The 24,515-nt window shown below is 38.0% G+C and overlaps 1 protein-coding gene across 1 annotated transcript in view; it reads right to left on the bottom strand.

The window, feature by feature from the left end:
* The window catches only part of LOC119817253 (integrin subunit beta 3 binding protein), a 47,973-nt gene that overhangs the window by 6,087 nt on the left and 17,371 nt on the right, over positions 1-24,515 (bottom strand). The window contains exons 2-6 of the mRNA XM_042055366.1: positions 23,837-23,972; positions 20,510-20,576; positions 16,326-16,404; positions 15,512-15,605; positions 14,311-14,370 (exon numbers count right to left, since the gene is read on the bottom strand). Coding sequence (XP_041911300.1) covers positions 14,311-14,370; positions 15,512-15,605; positions 16,326-16,404; positions 20,510-20,576; positions 23,837-23,900 — 364 coding nt within the window. The 5' untranslated portion in view covers positions 23,901-23,972. The remainder of the gene's footprint in view (positions 1-14,310; positions 14,371-15,511; positions 15,606-16,325; positions 16,405-20,509; positions 20,577-23,836; positions 23,973-24,515) is intronic.

Here is a 24,515-nt window from a genome sequence, read left to right as displayed (position 1 = left end):
AGATTTCTTCTGACTGAGAAATAATACACATAGAAATGTCACATAATCTAAATCCTGTCGGGTTAGGAAAGTTCAGCAGTGACACTACAGTCACGCTCTGAAGGGCTAACGTAAGAGAGAAGGGACCCCAATCTGCTTCTAGGTCACAGAACAAGTGAGGGGTGCAGAAGCCCACAGCTTTAGTGGCGTCTTGCCCGTTACATTGGGTAATATCGCTGGCCTCTGTATCTGCCTGGAATCTGCTCTCACCACTGGAGGCTACCGTTCAAGTCCTAGCCCAGTCAAACATGTTAGACTGGTTGACCCATGTCGGTTATATGTCGGTTATATTAATGTATAATCTAAAAGCTGGGGTGACCAGCTGACTCACTCGTTTGGGGAAGATAAACATGAAATCGTGGAAAGGCCAAACTTTCTGACGTTTAGCTGGAGTCCCTGCTCTGTAGCTTAAGTGGTGGCGTCTTTGGTCAAATTTCTTAGTGAAATTTTTGTATGTGTTCATCGTCCATACTGATAATAAAAATAACTACCTTGTAATACTGCTGTGAAGATCTGCTGAGCTTCACTGGAAACCCAGAAGTTGCCAGTCCTCAGTAAGAGGAGTTGCTTGCACTTAAGGATGGTAGACTAACACAACTAGTCAAGGCCCAACTCCACTTCAGAGCTTGCTGAGAGGCAATGACATCAGAATATTAAAATTATCATTCTTCTACATACAACAGTATATTCAGTCATAAAGAACAAGCGGTCTCTGCTGGGCATCTGACCAGAGCAGCACTCAACAGGAGCAGCCCAAGTGCAGCATTTTGAAAAGGCGCCTGCTGAGTCAGTGGTGTGGTGGTCCCAGGCCCTCCATCAGTTATTCGTACAGAAAACTCACAGCAGGTATCCTGGGACTATATGCAGAAACCTAGCCAGCATACACTTCAGAATCGTGGGGAGGAACTGAATCAGACCCTCTTGACGTTAGCAAGGTGGAAACCTGCTTAGATCCAGAGTCTGAAGAGTGCCAGACACACGTGCCCAATCAACTTGGTGTCCCCTAGTGAGTACTGCCAGAATCCTATGTCCCATGCTTCCTGCAGCTCTTCCTTTGGGCTCCCTGTCCCACTGTGGGAGGTGCTAGAGATGGAGCCTGGAGAAAACTGGAGAGAACGTAGATTCTGAAAATGGTTTGCTGGCACTTCTACTTCCAGCATGCATTCAACAGGAGTTGGGTTCCAGAAAGAATAATACTGCCCTGCCCCCCAGTTTCTCAGGAGACAGTGGTGACTCTTCTATAGATATGTGTATCATGCTTGAGGTCACAGTATCTGCCCAAATAGAAAGGACTCTGAGATTATGCCCAGACCCTGGATCTAAGATTGAGGTGGTAACCCTGGGTTAGGAAAGGCAATGAAGGTGCCATAAAGGTGACAGCTGCAGGTGCAGAGAGAACCAGTGTTCTCCCATGCTCAGAGGCTGGGCTGGGCAACCAGAATAGTGACCAGACTTTGGCATGCTGAGGCCTTGAGGCTAACCCTTCTTTCTTCCCTTTTAGGAAAAAAATTATCTTCTGTCTTCTTTTTTCCAACTCTAGACTTTCTTTTCCCATCTTTTTGGATAGGTTTTCCCGAGGACCATAATAGATTGGTTTCCATGTGCAGGTTCCTTACTGAAGCCTTCTACAGGACAGGGCTGTTTTTGACTGCCGTTTGGATTTCTTCACCTCTCCTCATTGGTCTATTCCTTTCCTCTCTTCTCTCCTTTCCTCCAGCAAGCCAACACTAATCATCGGTTTCTCTCTGCTTTCCCTTCCCTCTCATACGCAATAGCCAACATCTTAGTGCATACGGCACTATCAGTTTTCCTTTACTTCTAAAATGGCTAGCATTTGGTTGTGATTGTTTTTTATTTCACCATTACTGCATCTTCACAATGGGATGGTCTACTTTTGATAATGATTGCTTTTGCAAACAGTATTCTACCTTCGGGGGAGTATTAGTGATTAAGCCTGGTGCCTGAACATATAGATTAGGGGATCTAACTAGACTTGTTAGACTTGGATTTGAGCAGAAAACAACACCATAACCTTACTACAACCCATCACTTTCCTACATTGCAGACACTCAGATGAAAGAACAGGGTGATTTAGAGAGGAGACAAAAAACATCAAAGATTTAACTCCACATGTGCAAGTCTCGATGCAAAAACACAAGAAACATGAAAATCTAAGGCATAAATGATTCTGCCAAAAATCATTTATCTCATAGTAATGTTCTCTAATCAGAGTAAATTATATGAAATCACAAATAATTTCAGAAGGATGATTATAAGTTATTAAAAATATCAGAGACGGGGCTGGAGAGATGGCTCAGTGGTTAAGAGCACTGGTTGCTCTTCCAGAGGACCTGAGTTCAATTCCCATCAACCACATGGTGGCTCACAACCATCTGTAATGAGATCTGGTGCCGTCTTCTGGCATGCGGGCATACATGGAGGCAGAATGTTGTATACATAATAAATAAATCTTTAAAAAATATCAAAGAGGACATAAATAAATGCCTGAGTGAATTCTACAAGAACAAAAATAGCTAAAAGAAATAAAGGAGTCTGGGGTTAGGTAGAGGCTCAGTCAGTCTAATCCCAGCACCCACATAGAACCCAGGTGTGGTGGTGTATGTCTGTATCCCCAGTACCAGAAGGGCAGAGATAGGCAGATCCTGAGAGCTTGATGCCAGTCTGGGAAATCAATGAATTCCAGGCTCAGAAAAAGCCTTAGCTCAAAAAATAAGATGGAAGTGCTGGAGATATGGCCCAGCAGTTAACAGTACTTGTACCGTTTCTAGCACCTATACAGAGGCTCAAAGACACCTATAACTCCAATTTCAGTAGATCCAGTCCCCTCATCTGGCTTCCATGGTCATGACAGGCAGGTAGGTCAAATACCCATACATGTGAAATAAAATAAATATAAGACTAAAAAATAAGATGGAGAGTAGTAGAGGAAGATACCTGATGTTGACCTCTGGCCTTCAAATGAACATACACAGGCATGTGCACATGTATACATGCACATATAGAAAAGAAACAAGTCAATACTGGATAAGGAAGTAGAATATAAAAAAATGAAAACAAAGACAAAAAGCAAGTGAAATACAAGAAGTTCAAAGTTCACTATATCAAACAGGAAGCTCCATAGAGTAAGTAGAATAGAACGAGGGGAGAAAAGGCAGCTAGGGACAAAAACAAAGCAGATGAATTGGAATATGCAGACAATGACAAAGATGAATAATAAGACAGGGTAAACATAATGTTTAACAAATCTATAAGTCATGAGCATGGAGGAAGAAGAAGAATTTCATGTTAAAGGCATAGAAAACATTTTCAACTAAATGTATGCAGAATATTTCTCATATGTAAGGAGATATCCAGTCAGGCACAGGAGGAAGTTAAGAAAAAAAGGACAAGAACAGATCTATATCATATTGTAAAACATTAAAGATATAGAATAAATTATATTGTAAGTGATAAGAAACACAAAGTCACATAAAATGCTGATTCATCACAATAATAACAAATTCCTCAAGAGAATCTTTAAAAGATAGGATGGGTTGATGGTTCCAGGCTCTAAAACATCATTAACCTGGAACCCTATACACAGCAAAACTATTTGGTATAACTGAAGAAGAAACACTTTCCATGATGAAGGATAAAGCAAGATAAAGGGATTTGGGACACACAGCTAGGGTCCTTCCAGCCCATGGGATTCAATGGTGTGACATAGACCTTTCCAACTCCCAACTTATTGACATTAGGCCAGACATGAGGGCCAATGCTTGACACTAAATACTTGAAGGAACTCTTCAGAATAAAGAAAAAGACAGACTCATAAATGATGCTATAGGAAATAATAAATCACAATAGACTAACAGTTTAGCAAGTAAAGACTGCAACAATCTCAAACATTAAAAAATGATCAACAAAATGACAAATATCCCCAATATCCATATAAATTCCAGGAGCTTGGGGTAGGCAAGTCGGGAACCAGGGACTCCCACAGTCCCCATAAGCACAGCAGCTTACAGCCCCGCTCCAGGAAAAGGTTTCTCCAGTGCAAGTGTAACAGCTCTGCTCAGGCAAGGGAGCTCTGCCTCCTCGGTTCTGGAGAAGTGGTATAGCTCTACTCAGCTAGGGGAAAGTTTCCCTGGCAAAAGTGTCTCAGTTCTGCTCTGTTCTGTTCTGCTTTGGCAGAACACCTGTAGGGTGAAAAAGGGCCAAGGAAAAAACACCCTGCCCCTGACTAGACCTGAGACCTGGGCCAAGAAAAAAATACCCTGACACTGACTTGACCTCAGGACCAAGGTTTGAAATCCCACCAATCCCTGAGCTTCCCCTGAGCATAGAATCCCACCGATTCCTGCGGTTTCTGAGCAAAGAATCCTACCAATCCCTGAGCTCACCCCAGAATCAGACCACAAAAATCCACTGATTCCAAGCCACCCTGGAAAGCTTTGCCCCCCTGCCCCCAAGGAACCCTATATAAGTTCTGTACCCCATTCAGTTTGCTGCTCCTCACCTTAGAGGCAGCCACCCTTCTGGATTCTTCCTTCCCAATAAATCACTTGAGTGAGATTTGTTGCATGGTGTAACACTTTGACAGGACTGAGCCCAGCTGTAACAACTTTCCAATGAGCCAAAGCAGAACAGAGCAGAGCAGAACTGAGACACTTTTGCCAGGGAAACTTTCCCCTAGCTGAGTAGAGCTATACCACTTCTTCAGAGCCGAGGAGGCAGAGCTCCCTTGCCTGAGCAGAGCTGTTACACTTGCACTGGAGAAACCTTTTCCTGGAGCAGGGCTGTAAGCTGCTGTGCTTATGGGGACTGTGGGAGTCCCTGGTTCCCGACTGCCAAGATACCTTTCCATCTGAGCTGTAATGCTTATAATACTTTTTAGTAATATTTCTGAATGTTAATGGTTTCAACATCCTAATCAAAAGACACAGACTACCAGGTTGAATTACAAAGCAGCATCTATCTGGTTGTTTCCTCTAGATACAAACTTCACACTTCAAGGACTAATAATTGGGCTCAACAGGTAAAGCGCTTGGTGTGCAAACACAAAGACTAGAGTTTGGATCCCTGGTACTCGTGGAAATGCCAGGAGGGGTGTGGTGGTTTGTCTGTAATGCCTGTACACAGAAGACAGAGACAAGATCACAAGAGCGAGTTGACTAGCTAAGTTAGCCAAATGGGCAAGTTCTGGGTTTAAGTGAGACCCTGCCTCAATATATTAGATGGAAAGCAACCGAGGAAGACACCCAACATCAAACCACATGGCCTACACATATATTCACGTGTATGCACGTGTTTGCGTTAACATGAATACACATATGTATGAACACCACACATGAACAAAATGAAACAAGACAAAAACAATTTGGCCACTTTCATTGAAACACAAGTCATCCTGATGAAAAATAAACAAGAAAACATCTAAGTTAACTGACATCACATATCAGATGGACCAAACAGATGGACCTGCAGACATTCAGCCATACATCCAGTAATACACATTATTCCCAGCATAACATAGAACTTTTTCTAAAGTAGATTATATAATACAATACAAAGCAAGTAATAACAAAAAAGCTGAAATAATTTATTATATGTTACCTGATCACATTGGGATAAAATAGAAATCAACAATGTAAAAACTGTAGAACCTATACAAATGTATACAGATTGAATAGCACACTACTGAATGATGAATGGATCATGGAAGGAATCAAAAAGGAAATTTAAAAAGTCCTAGAATCAGATGAAAATAAAATTACAACATACCAAAAACCGATGAAAACAGTTCTATTAAGGAAGTTTATTAATACTCTAAAAAACTAGATTTCTAACATGATGGTGTGCATTAGGGCCTTGGAAAAACAAGAACATGGCAAGCAAAAAGTGGGTGAAGAAATAATTAAGGTCAAGGCAGAAATGAATGAAATGAAAAATAAAAACACAACAATAACTCAAAGACTCAATAAAACCAAGATTTGGTTCTTCGAAAAGATGAAATTTTGACAAACCCTTAGCAAAACTAACAATAGCAAAAGATAATGCTCAAATTAAAGAAATGAGAGATGAAAAGGGAGCTATTATAATAAATACTGATGGAGTTCAGAAGGTAATAGAACATACCTTAAATACTATGTCTCACTAAAATGGAAAATCTAAAGATGGATAAATCTTTAGACATGTATGACCTACAAAAATTAAACCAAGAAAAGCGAAATCATTTAAATAGATTATAGCAAACAATGATATTGAAATAGTAATAAATAAAATCCCAAATAAAAAAGTCCAGACACAGATGGATCCGTGCTGAATTCTACCAGACCACTGAAGAAAAACTGACACTGGGACTTTTCAAACTATCCTATCAGATCAAAAGTGACGAGATGCAGTTAAAACTTTTTACAAAGCTGGTATCCAGAAAAGGACACACGCAAAATGAAGTCCTAGACTTATCTCCTTGATAAGATATAAAAGTTCGGGCTGGAGAGATGGTTCAGAGGTTAAGAGCATTGCTTGCTCTTCCAAAGGTCCTGAGTTCAATTCCCAGCAACCACATGGTGGCTCACAACCATCTGTAAATGGGGTATGGTGCCCTCTTCTGGCCTGCAGGCATACACACATATATAGAATATTGTATACATAATAAATAAATAAAATATTTTTAAAAAGATATAAAAGTTCTCAAGAAACTCCCTGCAGATAATTGAAGAGCACATCAAAAAGAGCATTCGCCGTGTTATGCACATAGCTTTAACACCATTTGTGTCATTCAGAAACCATATGATGTCACTTGAAATAACATGATACTTGAACTTACCACCAGACAACTCTGATAAGAGCTAGGCCTCAGAAGAAAGCCACCAGGCAGCTCAGATACAGGCCCTACAATGGCAGGATTGTGCTAGTGAACAGGCTCCAAGCTGTGAGCCCTGAGAGCACAGTTACTGCCCAATAAAATGATACAAGAATTGAAACTTTGGGAATGGTCTCTAGGATCACACCAGTGCTTCCTAGACAAGGCTCTCTAGCCTCTGTGTTGATACTCATCATCAAGAGGACTTAAGACTGCATGGCCCTGGATTCACTGACTGTTGAAAGAGAAATGACAGCTCATTCACAGAGGTGACAATCCTACAGGTTGTAAGGAAATCTCATAAGGGTTGGGGCAGGGTTCTATTCTTGTCTCTGCAGGAAAATACCCATCTTCTAAAAGTCAAGAGACTTTGGACATTTAGATGCCTAAAAAAGAAAAGAGAGCTATCCAGAAAGAATCATCAAGCAAAGAGAAATCTGACTTATGATATCCACATCCTCTGCAGGGTAAGATCTCATTGACTTGCATATAATAGTAGTGGTCATTTATTAAAAATCAAAGCTGACTTTGGAGTTGGACAGTGGCTATCCTTCTCTAAATCCAAACATGTCAGAGTTTCTGTCTTATATCAGGAGCCACCTGGTATGGGACAGAAGGAAGATAAAATTTAGGGACTATTATTATCAAAACTCTGCTTTCAAAAACTTTTTACTTCTCCCCATTTTTTTTGTCTCTCAGGTACCTTTCATTGAATGTTTGTCTATGTGAATAATGTTTAAGTTTTCCACGATGAACGATAAATTTTTTGGCAGTAATCTTTGAAGTTTCCAGGAAGAAGATGGGGCCCCACAACAGCAGCTGTACCTGGTTGATATGATGTCATGATGCTGATAGCACCACTTTAAGATCCGTTTTGGGTTACAAACTGCTCAAGATGATTCCAACTTGGCTAGTTGAGATGGTGCACCTTCTTACAGCGTTCTGGCCAGAACTTCAGAAAAACCCAGCCAACTACTCAGAGACTATCTGTAATTATACCAGACAGAAGTCTTGAAACTTAACCATTATTTTAGTTTTCATAGGATCCCATAGAAATAATATCACCCCCATGACAGCTGGAAGTAATTCTAGAAAACAACATCCCCTCTCCCAACAAAGTTTGTCCTCAGGGTTAGGGACATCTATTAGGGGTTGGTTATAACTAGTATAGGATTAGGAGTAGAAATAAAGTAGGCTCAGTGATCTCTCTTGAAAACAAAAATAAAGGGGAATGGGTGGGATGGGATAATAAGTAGATTAGTGTCCATACTAATAATAATAGTAAATAATAGTGAGATTACTTATGAGCTATTATTTAAAGAAATTTAGATTGGTATAGATTCTACATATTAATGCAAATTCAAATTATATTTATTATATCGAATTTGTTCCTATTTCTGTTTACAATATTTGTGCGCCTATGCAGTTATTTTGTCATATTGTGTGTATGCATTTTCCTACATCTGCTTAAGATATTTTGTATATTGATGCAATTTTAGGATATACTTATCACACTGCACTATACATTTCTATATATTGTTTACATTTTGAGGTCATTGTCCTCATTTGCTATAATTTTTTAAAGACTGTTTAATTTTTAATATAAAGCCTTTTCTTTAAGCTATATAGGTATTAAGAATTACAGGTCAATAGTCATCTATGTTTGTCATACTTATAGTATAACCTTATACTATATATGTTATACTTATAGACTAATCAAGTTCTTTAGATGCATAGAGATTGTATTCTGAATAAATATGTAACCTTCAACCACTTCAAAAAAACTGTAGAATATGGCATTTAAATAATTTAGGGTTCTGTTGACATGAGACAAGATTGCTCCTCGCAGCACTGATCTATTCCCGACAGAAGGTTGGGCACCAAAGACTCTCCACTTAGAGCTTGTTTTCTTCTTGGCCAAACTGGCCTTTGGGCAAAGAACTGCCCCTGCCTCAACCACTGACAAAATGCATGATGTCCAAACTGGACAAGCAGGATACAAACAAAAAGACTGCCAAACCTTGCCACGATAGGATAGAAGGTTTTCAAATTTTCCTGCCTCTGAAAATGGTCTGTCAGATACTCTAGGCCATTAGTCAAAGCTGGTTGCCCCAACAATGCAATGAGACTTTGGGTGATTGCCCAAGTAGTTGGTTGTCTCTGTCATTTATTGCACCTTTTAGAAGTTGCTTGATTGTGCTTCCTGTTTACTCAAGTAATATTATTTCCCTTCTCAGGTCTTTGGTGGGATTGAAGACTATATAGTCATATTTACATTCCTCTGATGACTTAGCCAAGCCATTTTTAACATAAGACTTAGACTCCTTAGAATAACTATTGAAACATTTAGCATATGTTTCTTTTTTGATGTTGTTCATGCTGGTTGTAATTCTAATTTTTATGTATGTTTTGCCTCTTCTTTTCCATGGATAATATCTGATATTTGTTATTTTATGTAGTTTTATATTAGGCATAGAACTCTTTTATTTAGACAAAAGGTGGAGGTGCTCTGGGAACTCCCTCAGTCAATAGCCTTTAAGATACCGGCACACTTTGGGTGTGGTCTTCTGTACTATAAATGTAGATGAAAAGCATGTGTGGGCCTCTTGGCTGCTGGATTTGGTTCCAGTTCCCAGCGCACACAGAGGACTGTGGATTGCTACCCTTTCTGTGAGTTTATTCCCAAATAAATAAACCTTTGTGAAACTCCATTCCAGGCTATTGTGGAACTCTTTTGTACACCAACACCTACATTCTCAAGGACCTCCTGGACCTCCAACAGTGTCATCCTCCTGCCTGCCACAGTTGAAGGACTTTCACATCTGTGAGTTTCCAAAGCATCCTCACCAGAGAAGATTTCCCAGTGGAACCCTGCAGCAACATTTCTGCCCAAATAGCCATTCCCCACTCTGCAATATGTCTGTTTAATTTATATATTAGTATGCTATTATAAGGAATGTTTGTGTGACTACATGGAGCATATTTGAAAGGCAAATGTGGTGTGGACATCCTAAGGTCTTATAGGCTTTCTGTACACTCTGAACAAGTTGTCTTTGCTCCAGAGATGCAGGAAAAGGTCTGCATATGGAAATCAATAAATATATCATATCACATAAATAGACTTAAGGTCAGAAATCACCTGATCATCTCAACAGATGTGGAAGAAAGGATTGATTTTAACAAAAGTCCATGATAAAATTCCTAAAGAAATTAGGAATAGAAGGAATAAATTACAATATAATAAAGACTATATATGACAAACCTATTGCCAACATTATACTTAATGGAGAAAAACTCAAAGCATTTCCACAAGTATGAGGAACAATACTATTTCTCCATTCTTATGCAATATACTACTTAAAGACTTAGCTGAAGCAATATAAGAAAAGGAAATACAAGGATGCAAATATAAAAGGAAGACAACCAAGAAGCCCCATTTCCAAATGGTGATTTTTGTACAGGATATGCTATAGACCACCATAACAGTCTTAGATCTGACAAATACTTTCAGGGAAGTGACAGGATAAAAATTAGCATACAAAACCCAGCAGCCTTCCAATATTCCAATAACAAATAAACCAAGGGAAAAAAAATCAAGAATAATCCTATTCAGAATTGTCTAAAAGAAGAAAAGAATCTTGGTATAAACCTAATCAAGAAAGTGAAAGACTTCTACAATTAAAACTTTAAACATCCAAGAAAGAAATTGAAGACAACATAGAAGTTGGAAAGATCTCCCATGTTAATGGATTAAAATAATTAATATTGTGCAAATGGCTACCTTAACAAAAGCAATCTACAGATTCAATGCAACCTTCTTGAAAATTCTAATGTCATTCACAGAAATAGAAACACACACACACACACACACAATTTTTTAAAAACCTTAAAATTCATATGGAAGCACAAAGGACCCCAGAGAGCAAAGGTAATTCTGAGCAAAAATAGCAATGTGGATATTATCATTACACTTGGTTTCAAGTCACTTCACTGGGCTGAAGCAACAAAATCAGCAATACGCACATCAGTGAGATAAAATGTAGACTCAAACACAAATCTACACAATTACAGCTATCTGAATTTTGACAAAGATGCCAGGCACACACATTGGAGAAAAAGCATCTTCAAAAATATGGTGAGAAACCTATCCCTATTGCCTATACTCTACAAAAAGCAACTCCCCCAACATCCCAAACAAACAAAAAAATCAACTTTAACTGTATCAAAGACCTTAAGACCCAAAACTCTGAAACTGTCACAGAAAAATGAGAGAAAGCACTTTGATGATTTAGGCAGGCAATAACTTCTTGACTAAGGCAGCTAGAAAGTAATATCAACAATCAACAAAGGGAACCTCATGAGACTAAAAAGCACAGGAAAACAAGTTAACTGAATGAAGAGGCAGCATATAAAATGGGAGAAAAGTCTTTTCCAGCTATCCATCTGATATAGGACTCATACCTAGAATACAGAGAGAACACAAAATATTAAACAAGATATCATATAACCTAATCAAACAGTAGGCTAATGAAACTAACAAAGTTCTCAAAAAGATGAAATACAAATGGCCAATGAAAATCTTCAATGTTATTAGATATTAGATACATGCAAAGTAAGACTATAATGTTCCATCTCATCCCAGTTACAACAGAATCATAAGAAAACAAATAATAACAAATGCAGGTGATTATGTGAAAGATGAATGCAACTGGAGATAACTATTAATCCAGTCTTAGAATAAATATCCCATGATTTTGCTTAATTGTGATTCCCAGATATAGACCTATAACATCATGTACACATATGTGGCATGAAAGTAGAAGTGAAAATATTTAGGGGAAATAATGGGAAGAATGGAGGAGAAAGTATGTTAGGTGGTTAAGCTCAACACACAGTATTTACTTGTGCCCAGATGTCCTTTTAACCCAGGACCATAGACACAATGAAAACCTAAAATAGAAAGTGTATACACAATATATTGTGAGTCAAACATATATATTTATATGCATATATAAGCATATATGGACCTGCCTTATTAGGGTTTCTATTGCTGCAACAAAACACCATGATCAAAAAGCAAGTTTGGGAGGTTTATTTGGCTTATACTTCCATACCACAGTCTATCATTGAAGGAAGTCAGAATGGGAAGTCAAGCAGGTCTGGAACCTGGAGGCAGGAGCTGATGCAGAGGCCATGGAGGGGTGCTGCTTACTGGCTTGCTTCTCATGCTTGCTCAGCCTGCTTTCTTATAGAACCCAGGGCCAGCAGCCCTGGAATGGCACCACCTCCACTGATCACTATTTGAGGAAATGCCTTTACAGCTGAATCTCATGGAGGCATTTCTTCAACTGAGGCTCCTTCCTCTCTGATGACTCTAGCTTGTGCCAAGTTGACACATAAGACCAGTTAGTACAGGATCATACACATTTTTTTATAGTTTGAGTACATAACTGAAATCATATTGCATATGATCATTAAAATCTTCTGAAGGAAGACTTTAAATGGCTGTAGGAAATTGTTTTCTATGAATATAATTTACTTAGCTTAATGCTACACTTGAAGATGTTGCATAAAATTTCCTTCATGAAAATTTCATGAGTGTTTGTATCTACAAAAGGAAATTTGTAGCCATGCTCACAGCATTCTTCAATAGTTTTCAGGGGAGGAACAAAAGGAACAAAGTCGGGTTACTTGCAAGAAAATGGATGGAACTAAAGCTATCTTGTGAAGTGAAGTAAGCCTGACCAGAAAGATAGTTATCATCACATGCTCTCTCATCTGCAGAGTCCAAGGAACAAATAAGGAAGGTGACAAGAAAGCAGAAGGGACGCTATTAGGGACACTCGATGCCCTCTTCTGCAGCCAGCATGAGAACACAGGCACACACCCCTGCACATCCTCAGACAGGGAAGGGTATGGTATGGGTGGGTAAGAGAGGGCAATACACGTGAAGAAGATAAAAATGCTTTATGTACACATGGAATTATCACAATAAAATATAGTGAGAGCTGCAGGCTGCATTCCTGCCTGGCTCCTGGCCGCCTGGCTAGCTTATGCCCCAAAATAACAACACACAAATTGTATTCTTTTAAACACTGCTTGGCCCATTAGCTCTAGCCTCTTACTGACAAACTCTCACATCTTGATTAACCCATATTTAGTAATCTGTGTAGCACCACGAGGGGTGGCTTACCGGGAAGATTCTAGCCTATATCCATCTTGGGTCTGAGCGTCACTGCATCTGACTCAGAGAGGAGAGGCAGGACTATTGCCTCACTTCCCTTCTTCCCAGCATTCTGTTCTGTCTACTCCACCCACCTATGTTCTAACCTATCAGGCCAAGTAGTTTCTTTATTAATTAACCAATGAAATCATCAGATAGATAAAAGACACACCTACATCAATAAAACCCCACATTTTGTACAATATATAAATGCTAAAAAAACCCTTAGATAAAAGGGCAATCCTCCCCCCATCAAATGCTGACTTTCAAATTGGTCTCAAAAGGTTTAGAACTTACTTAGATATGGTGTGTCTCACCCATGGAAACTGAAAACCTGCTAAGTTAGCTTCCAGTGTTAAAAGTTCATAAGTATAAGTTCTTAGTAGATCAAATTCCAAAGGATCACTAATGATCTGTAAGTTTCTAGAATTCGAATTACTTTTAATGCTTTAAAAATATTCTACCACTAAAATTTTTTTTTGTTTTGTTTTTTCGAGACAGGGTTTCCCTGTAGTTTCTAGAGCCTGTCCTGGAACTAGCTCTTGTAGACTAGGCTGGCCTCGAACTCAAGAGATCCGCCTGCCTCTGCCTCCCGAGCACTGGGATTAAAGGCGTGCGCCACCACTGCCCGGCTACCACTAAAAATTTAAAGATTACTAACATCATAAAAAGAAATTACAATAAAAAGACAAAATTGTATTTCAAAAGGTTTTTCAAGATTCAGTCATCAGAAAAGTAAATTTCACCAGGTGTGGTCTTCTTGTTAATGTATTACAAACATTTTTAAATAAAATAAATGGATTTAAAAAATATGAGCCCTCTTTTGGTCTTTGTGTGTGTGTGCGCGTGTGTGCGTGCACACACACTTAGGTTTTAGTTTGTGAACTGATATGAAAGCATTTCTCTTTTTAAAAAATATTTACTTTATTTTATCTTATGTGTATGAGTGTTTCCCCTACATGTATTTTGGGCACCATATGTGTTTCTGGTGCCTATAGAGGTCAGAGGATGGTACCAGATCCCTGGGACCTGGAGTTACGGATGGCTGTGCAGCACCATGTGGGTTGTTGTGAATCAAAACCATGTACTCTGCAGGAGTGATAAGAGCTTTTAACTGATGAACCACACTCCAGCCCCATGAAAACATTTCCTTATGTAATAAACTGAAGTACAATCTTACCTTTGGGGGGAATTCTTGAATTCTTCTCATCAAACAGCTTTTGTTCGGTTGCTTTTGTCACTATATTAAAAAACAAAACAAAACCACCTTCAGATTAGGAAGTAACATAAGGGGCTTTAGAGATTGCTTGGTGGTTAGCTTACTGAACTAGTATAAGAAATAGAATTTGTGTCTCTGCACCCATCTAACAAGCTGGGAATCTTGTGCATGACTATAATCCTAGCTCTGAACAGGGCGGGGACAGGAAGATGCCTGAGACTTGCTGGTTTCCAGCCAAATGAGAAAACAGAAGTCCCAGACTGAAGGAGAAACCCTGACCCTCAGGAACATGCAGTGATAAGACATTCTGTGCTTGCACACAGGTCTGCAGAGCATGGGCACACACACGTGAACATAAGCTCTTTAACACAAACACAAAGACACACAATCTTTTTTTAAGAATTGACATAAAATATTTGACATAAAATATGCATGCCTGTAATCCCAGCATTCAAGAAGCTGGAAAAAAAAAAAGAGGATTGCTGTGATTTTAAGGACAGCCTAGGCTATGTGATGAATTCCAGGACAGCCTGGACTAAGAACAAACAAATATGGAATATGAATGAATAATTCCTCATTATTTGGAAGATGCAACTCTTTAGGAAAAAGTCATGCAAAATGATATATACTATAGCTATCAAGCACAACTCTGCCCTCTTTCTTACTTTGAAAGTGAGTGCACCAGAAAAGGAGTCTGCTAGCAGTCTCCAGTGAGCAATCTTTTCTTCTGCATCCAAGAGGAAACCATAAAACAGCAAATCCTCTAAAAGACACGTGCCTCCTTTTCTAATGAAGGGAACAGTACTTCTACCTGGGCAGCTCTGAATATGTGTGATCTATCAGACTGAAACGTGGGAAACATTAGGAGGTTTATCTCTAAAATTACTAATGTTAGAAATACAGGGCCTGGAGAGATGGCTCAGTGGTTAAGAGAACTGGCTGCTCTTCCAGAGATCCTCAATTCAATTCGCAGCACTCACATGGTGGCTCACAATCGTCTATAATGGAATCCGATGCCCTCTAGGGTATGCAGACAGACATGCAGACAAAACACTCATATATATATATATATATACATATATATATATATATATATTAAAAATTATTTTAAAAATATATATATTTTTAAAATCTTTAAAAAAAATTCATTAATCTTTCTTACTTAGTGTTCTAGTTTTCTCTACTTCATTCTTTAAGGAACATGGGACCAGGGAAACACCAATGAGATCTTCAAGTTTTCTGTTGTTCTTCAAAGCCTAAAAGAAAACTATTTTTAGCATGTTGAGTAAGTTTTCTACAACTAAGAGGTTATTTATAAACAAAATACAATACACTGTAGTCTTCATTTAAAAAAAATCTTAAATTAGGAAATTTGACCTTTCCTGGTAAGTCAAGTGTAACAAGCCCTATAGAGGCTGTAAGGTTTGAGACAGGATTTCTAAGTAGTCTTAGCTGACCTGAAACTCAATATATAGACCAGGCTGGCCTTGAACTCTAGAGATCTGCCAGCCTCTGCATCCTGAGCACTGGTATTAAGGGAATATATCACTATGCTCAATTAAGAGCAGGCTTTTAAAAAATTATTATTATTAAGAGACTTAATTTAAACATGCCAGGTGTGGTAGCACATGCCTTTAATTCTAGCACTTGCGAGGCAGAAGTAGGTGAATCTCTGAGTCCAGCCTGGTCTACATAGTTGAGTTCTAGGACAACCAGAGCTACATAGTGAGATCCTATCTCAAATAAATGAAAATCTCCAAAACCCTAAACATATACACAAAATTACTTTAAATGTGAAAATGCCAGCTATTACTAAAATATTACAGTTAATCATTATGTACTATAATCAGGGAGATTCTCATGAGAAATAAATTATATACTCTGCAAACTCATGACTAGACATACAAGGCTTCTTTTTTATCCTTTTCAAAATGGACAGCAGAGGTCTGAAAATTACATATGAGAAAAGTGCAAACCTGTATACTACTTAAATTCTTCATTATCTGCATGGTGTTTTCTGCTGATCTCTCAATTTTAGATAGAAACACCATGAATCTAGGAAGGAACAGACAAGCATAGTTACTAAGAATAAACATGGAAATATGTCAGGTCCCAGGGTTGTAATTCTATTCCTAAAGACACACTCTGTTCTCTAGCCCTTCCTTCATGTGTCAAAGAGCTAACATATGGAAATGTTCTCCCCTTGTTTTGACATTTTATATTTGTGTGGTAATTTGTACAATAAGGAAATAAATCTATAAATGAAAAAAACCCAAAATCTGTCATTGTAATCCACCGTATAAATTAACTGAAAGAAGAAAAACATATGATCATCTCATTAGTTGGTGAAAAAGCCTCTGACAAAATATAACACCCCTTCATAATAAAGGTCTTGGAGAGATCAGGAATACAAGCAATGTATCTAAATATAATAAAAGCAATATACAGTAATCTAACAACCAACATCAAATTATAAGGAGAGAAACTCAAAGTGATTCCACTAAAATCAGGAATAAGACAAGGCTGTCCAATCTCTCCATATCTATTCAATATACTACTGTAAGTTCTAGCTAGAGCAATAAGACAACAAAAGGAGATCAAAAGGATACAAACTGGAAAGGAAGACATCAAACTTTTGCTATTTGCAGATGATATGATTATATACATAAGTGACCCCAAAAATTCTATCAGGGAACTCCTTCGGCTGATAACCACATTCAGTAATGTGGCAGAATACAAGATCAACTAAAAAAAAAAAAACAGTTGCCCTCCTATATACAAATGATAAAAGGACTGAGAAAGGAATCAGAGAAACATCATCCTTTTTAATAGTCACAAATAACATAAAATTCCTTGGGTGGGGTAATGTTAAACAAAAAAGTGAAAGACCTGTTTGACAAGAACTTTAAGTCTTTGAAGAAAGAAATTGAGAAGATACCAGAAAATGGAAAGATCTCCCATGATCTTGGATAGAGAGGATCAACATAATAAAATGTCAATCTTACTAAAAGCAATCTACAGATTCAATGCAATCTCCATCAAAACCCCAATACAATTCTTCACAGACCTCAAAAGAACAATACTCAACTTCATATGGAAAAACAAAAAACCCAGAATAGCCAAAACAATACTATACAATAAAGGAACTTCCAGATGCATCACTATCCCTGACTTCAAGCTCTACTACAGAGCTATAGTAATGAAAACAGCTTGATATTGGCATAAAAACAGACAGGTGGACCAATGGCATTGAATCAAAGACCCTGATATTTATCCACACACCTATGAACACCTAATTTTTGACAAAGAAGCTAAAATTATACAATGGAAAAAATAAAGCATCTTTAACAAATGGTACTGGCATAACTGGATGTCCACATGTAAAACAATGCAAATAGATCCATATCTATTCCCATGTAAAAAACTCAAGTCCAAACGGATCAAACACTTTAACATAAACCCAGCCACATGAACCTCATAGAAGAAAAAGTTGGAAGTAGCTTTGAGAACATGGGCACAGGAGCCCACTTCCTAAATATAACACCAGTAACATAGACATTGAGAGCAACAATTAATAAATGGGACTTCCTGAAACTGAGAAGCTTCTGTAAGGCAAAGGACACAGTCAATAAGACAAAACAGCAGTCTACTGAATGGGAAAAGATCTTCACCAACCCCACATTGGACAGAGGACTGACTGATCTCCAAAATATATAAAGAACTAAAAAATCTAGATATTAAAATACTAAAAATCCAATTAAAAATAGGGTACAGATCTAAACAGAGATTATCAACAGAAGAATCTCAAATGGCTGAAAGATACTTAAGGAGTTGCTCAACATTCTTAGCCATCAGGAAAAGGCAAATCAAAACAACTCTGAGATACCATCTTACACCAATCAGAATGGTTAAGATCAAAAACACCAATGATATCTTATGCTGGAGAGGATATGAGGTAAGGGGAACACTCCTCCATTGCTGGTGAGAATGCAAACTTGTTCAGCCACTTTGGAAAACAGTATAGCGGTTTCTCAGAAAATCGGAAATCAATCTACCTCAAGACCCAGCAATATCACTCTTGGGCACACACCCAAATGATGCTCAATCATACTACAAGGACACTTGCTCAACTATGTGCATAGCAGCATATTTGTAATACTCAGAACCTGGAAACAACCTAGATACCCCTCAACGGAAGAATGGATAAAGAAAATGTGGTACATTTACACAATGAAGTACTACTCAACAGTAAAAAACAATGACATCTTGAAATTTGCATGTGAATGGATAGAACTAGAAAAAAACTATCCTGAGTGAGGTAACCCAGACCTAGAGAGACAAACACTGGAAATACTTACACATATGTGATATTAGACATAAAGTAAAGGATAACCAGCCTGTAGTCCAGAACCTGAGAGAATCTAGATAACAACGACAGACATACATGGATCCCCCTGGGAAGGGGAAATAGTTAAGATCTCCAGAGAAAACTGGGAGTGTGGGGTGGAGGTAGAAGGGAGGGCGGGAGGGGAAGAGGGTGGGAAATGGGGTGGGAGGATGAGAATGTGAGGGAATGGGAGAGTTGAGATGGGGAAAGGATAGAGAAGGGAAGCAAGGAAAGAGATATCTTGATTGTGGGAACCATAATGGGGCTAGCGTGAAACCTGGCACCAGAGAAATTCCCAGGAATCCACAGGATGACCCCAGCTAAGACCCTAAGCATTAGTGGAGAGGGTGTCTGAACTGGCCTTCCCCTGTAAGCAGATTGATGACTACCTTAACAGAGCCTTCATCCAGCAACTGATGGAAGCAGATGCAGAGATCCACAGCAAAGCTCTGGGTCAAGCTTCCAGAGACCAGTCAAAGAGAGGGAGGAGCAATAATATGAGCAAAGGGGTCAAGACCATGATGGGGATACCTACAGAGACAGCTGAGCTGAGCTAGTGGGAGCTCACTGACTCCAGACTGATAACAGGGGAACCTGCAGAGGACCAAACTAGACCCTCTGAATGTGAGTGGCAGTTGTGTGGCACCGGCAGTCTGTAGGGCCACTGGCAGTGGGACCAGGATTTATCCCTAGTGCTTGAACTGGTTTTTGGAGGGATACCTTGCTCAGCCTAAATATAGGGGGAAGGGCCTTGGTTATGCCTCAAAGTGATTTGTCAGACTTTGTTGACTCCCCTTTTGGAAGCCTCACCCTCTCTGAGCAATGGATGGGGGACGGGGTGGGAGGAAGTAGGAGAGTGAGAGGATGGGAGGGAGTGGGAACTGGGATAGGTGTGTGAAATAAAAAAAGATTGTTTAAATAAACAAATTTTTAAAAAATGAAAGAAAAAAGGAGGTAACTGGTTACTTTGCCACCATTTCTCTGATTAATCAGGTTCTTATCCCACTTCTGACCCCTGAGTGCTTATTGATAAAGAATAATTAGATAAATGCTTCAGAGTTCCCTATAAATGATTTAGAAAACATTTTCAATATAACTCATTTCTAAATTGAGGACACATTAACTTACAATGTAAGACTATGAGCTCTAAGTGGGTTGAGACCTCACTTTACATCATATGGTACAGTGTGCAGAAATCACTTCGTAGATGAGATGAGCATATGAGCCACTTTGCAAATTCAACTCCCTTGATAATTCAATCATTCCAGGGTGACATACATAAATAGTATTTCTAGGATACACAGAATTTCTGCAAAAAATCCTTTCATTCAAAGGTACTGGTGGCAGGCCAATGTGAACTGGGCTGGGTGTTGACTTCCACCCTGGGCTGAGGAGAGCCCTCCTTACCCTCTCCCTCCATGCTTGTGCCTGCTGGCTCCCTTTCTATCCAGGTGACTGGTAAGTGGAGATTTTCTTATTAGTTTTACCCCAAATTGGTCTATATACACCAGCCTAGACCTAGGTTTAATTAGTATTAAAATGAATACATTATACACCCCTGCTACATAACCATTGCAAGACACAAGTACTTTCTTTAACAGCAAAGAGTTAAGAAGAGAAGCATATAAAATAAATAAATGTTTAGATAGAATAATTCAGCCCAGTTATAAACTACTAATTTATAAAAAATAAAAGATTTTCTTAAATTGTCATTTAAAAAGTCAAGTTTTTCCTGAGTACGATTCAAGATTGTAACTTTAAAGCCAAGCTTACTCATCGCTGTCTTTTGCTGTGGATTCCTCTCTCGTATGTGAGCTGAGGTTATTCTGCTTTGTCTTTCCTATATGAGTGTAACAAAGAAAAGAACACAATGTTAAAGAAGTGATTGGCCAAATTTTAATCGACTGAATTGAGAAATTTTAGCTACCTGTAATTCCAGCACCTGAAAGACAGAATTAGAAGGCCTGAGACTGGCCTGGTAACCATCGCCTGGCTCAGCTTAGAAAACAAGCACACAACAAAGATGAATTTAGATTGCTGAATATTAAACAGGAAGGGGAAAAACAGAAGGGTAGTAAGAAAAATAAAGTATTTTGTTTCATTTTTTTCATTTCATTTCTTTAAAAAAAATCTTGACCAAAAGTTAATTTCTTGAATTTTGTACTATACTGAGTATACTCCAAAATCAAATAATAAAATTGCTTCCTTAACTTGTAATTCATTTCCCCATTTTATCCCCAGAAGCCAGTGGCAGCCTAGATTATTTTACTAGAATTTTTATCAGGTGCCCAATGCTTTTCTAAATATTTGTATTATTGCATAATAATTGAGCATTTATTAGCCAATATGTGGGTCAATAAAAATCTTGGTTTTCTTAGCTCTTTAAGTACTTTTCAATTGTTAAATAGGACTTTAAATATCTCTCAAAATAACATTTTTTAGTTAATTGTTCTCTTCTCTTCATTCCATTCTACTTACAAAGTAAACACAATACATGCCTGGCTTGGTGGTGAATACCTTTAATCCCAGCACTCAGGAAGCAGAGGCAGGTGGATGAGTTCAAGGCCAGCCTTGTCTACAGAGTGTGTTCCAGGCAACCAGGGCTACACAAACAAAACCCTCCAGAAAAACAAAACAAAACACAAACAAACAAAAGAGGGAACACAGCATATATTGAAGGACAATGGAATCATATCAGCATTTTTCTTCTAGATTACATACACGTTTTAACAATTGTGCTCTTGACTTTTTTTTAATACAACTTTACAAAACATTGATTATAAATGTGTTATCACTGACTCTGCACTACATTCAGAACTGTTTATAAAGGTTCTGGCAGGAATCCAGGAGCCTTTTCCTTACCTAATGAAAACAGCTTTCAGTGGATAAGACTTGAAAGCACAGTTATTGGTGGTGGTGATGATGGTTAACATATGGCACTTACTAGGGCCAACTACTGTTTTAAAGAAGCTATACAAAATAATTCATCTAAGCTGGGCATGGTGGTGCATGCCTGTAATCCCAGTACTTCTGAGGTGGGGGCAAGAGGACCAAAGAGTCAAAGTCAGCATGGGCTCAGCATGACCAAGATGACAACGGCGCTAAACATGGAAGAAAAATGGTACTTGATGGACGGATGGCTTTTAAACCCCCAATAAGGGTTTCCAGGGTTCGGAAGATGGTTCAGTGTCATACAACCTTGACGATGTGAGTTCAGTCTCAGGAGTGTGTGGGAGTGCACACTTGTAACCTTCGCACCTACAGGAGACAGGAGGCAGATTGAGGAGAGTGCTCTGAAGCCCACGGGTCAGCTAGCTCAGAGAACACACCCAGCAGCAGAAACAAGTGAAAGGAGATGCAAGAATCGACACTCAAAACTGCCCTCTGACCCTCACATTCGATCTGTGAGACTTGAACACAACATGCAAAATCCAAGTATAAGGACTTGGGGTTTATTATCAAGTATAATGAGGAGCAAGTAGAAATAAATTGTTTTCTAAATGTTATTTAAATTTCCTGTTAGAGTTTGAACAATATTTAAAAAGGGGGAAATAGAAAAGGAGGTCATGACCTCATCTGAATTTTAAATTACTTTGTTTTATTTAACTTGGAACTTATGATATCAGATAATGATTAGGCTTTTTATTTCTAAAACATGCAGAAGACATATTAGTATTGAGAGTATGATTACAAATGATGTGACTTAATTCAGGACCTTAACAAAGTTTTATATGTGATATGTGTGTATATGTATATGTATATATACACACATATAGTCATACATACATACATATCGATCAGAGTAAATTAAACACACATGTCCACTTTAATTAATAACCAGAGTGAACCAGTAATCACCACATAAGTCAAAAAGTAGAATATTGCCAGCACCTCAGAAACCCTTGCAGTTTGACTTTTTTATAAAAGAGCATACTTAGTACCTATAATGTGACAATTACCCATATAAATGTCAAGTGAAATCATGTGACCAATCTTTTTATGGGCAAAAGGAATGTTCCCTTAAGTCCTTACTTAATTTCAATATGGAAATTGAATATGCATCAATTTAACATCTACTGAGATTTTCATACAGAGATATGCAATCTCTAAGCTATTATTTTTTAATTAAGAAGCTATATCAGGTATATAAAACTATAGAACTTGAAAGAAATGTATAGATTTTCATAAATTTTGTGGAAACAAACATAATATTAATAGCTTTAGGATAAAAGCACTTGATTAAAATAAAATTAAAGACACTCAATAGCTTAATATCTTATATGTTTATTTAAGTAAATTAGGTAAAATGAGGTCAATTTCTTTATAGATTCTAGTATATGCTTAACATCCAATAAATGTTAAACAATAAAATATAATTTAGGCTAGCCAGAGCATATCTAAAATACATTTTATTAAATTTTGAGCTTATTTAAAATTTTATATTACAGATAATGACGTCACCGATTCATGACCTTTTACAATAGAAAAAATTAAGCATATGAAATTGAGACTTGTACCTTTAAATATAGATCTTAGCAGTAAACTACTAGAGAATAACAAATATGAATGTCAGAATTAAATGAAGAATATTTTAAAATAATTTTACATAAAATTAGGTTATTCTATATGGAAAAATTTTATGACTGAAATACAATAAGTGTAAACTATGTAAACATATATTAAATGCGGGTAAAGCTAAATGGACAATATGGATAAGAATAACATTTAGAAGTACCCCTCTTAAACTGCAGCGTGGCAACACCTGAGTTATATGCCCTTTAATTTATGCACATGATGGATAGCTTGTTAAGGGCATATCTGTAACCATTATAATTGATAGTAGCTGAAGGCAGTCAGGCCATAACTTCTGTTTAATGGATGAAATAGTAAGGGAACAGCAGCAGCATTTTAAAATAAGTGCCTACAAAGTTTACATTTATGTCCAAAGTAACATTTACACTCTAGCCTTTTCTATGTTAAATTCCTTGAGAAGAGAGAAAAACCAGCTGCAACAAGAGCTATATATCACAAAATCAAAATCTTGATTTAACCAATAACTAGAAGAATCTTACCACACGTGGAAAAGAACGTTCAACTAACCATTTGATGGTCCATTTCCGCACTCTTGTTCTTTGGGGGTTGTGGGAGAAGAAAATGGGCTCATTTGACAAGTTCCAGTTGTTGGAGAATAAGTTGTAATACTTTTCTTCCTTCTGAATTTTGAAGGATTAAATGACTAGAAATAAATAATAATTTCAAAAAGAAGTACTTACATTTAGTTACAGATCTTTGAAAATACCTTAAGTAACTCAGGAAAATGCAAATCAATACAACTTTGCTTGCTCTTTCTTTCAGATGTTGAATGTATTTATCACTTTCAAAGTGAACATTATTCCTCTCAAATGAGGTAGGTATTTCAGATCTCTACAATAATTAGGGCATCTCAATTTGATATTTATGAAAATTTGACATGAAACATTACTAACTGCTGCTATGTGTTCCAGCGGTTAGAGATGAGGACTCTGGCCAGCACATTCTCACTGCGAATATGCAATATATAATGTGGAGTGGAATTATGGAGCCAGACCAGGAAACTCTCAGCAGCGCTTGTTACTAAAGCCCACAAGGAAACTCTAGGAAAGCTCGGTGCTCTCCTCAGCTTACCCACAGTCTTCTGTCAGTGTTCTGTTAAGGTCTGCCACTTGTACCCTCTGGAGCACTTGCCTGAACTACGCAACTCCCTGCAGCTTCCTCCTTTATATTCTTCTAAGTGGTATGC

Source organism: Arvicola amphibius, chromosome 6, assembly GCF_903992535.2.
Source record: "Arvicola amphibius chromosome 6, mArvAmp1.2, whole genome shotgun sequence".
Lineage (NCBI taxonomy): Eukaryota > Metazoa > Chordata > Mammalia > Rodentia > Cricetidae > Arvicola > Arvicola amphibius.
Note: the sequence above shows the minus strand (reverse complement) of the source record. Positions and strands in the feature narration are given on the sequence as shown.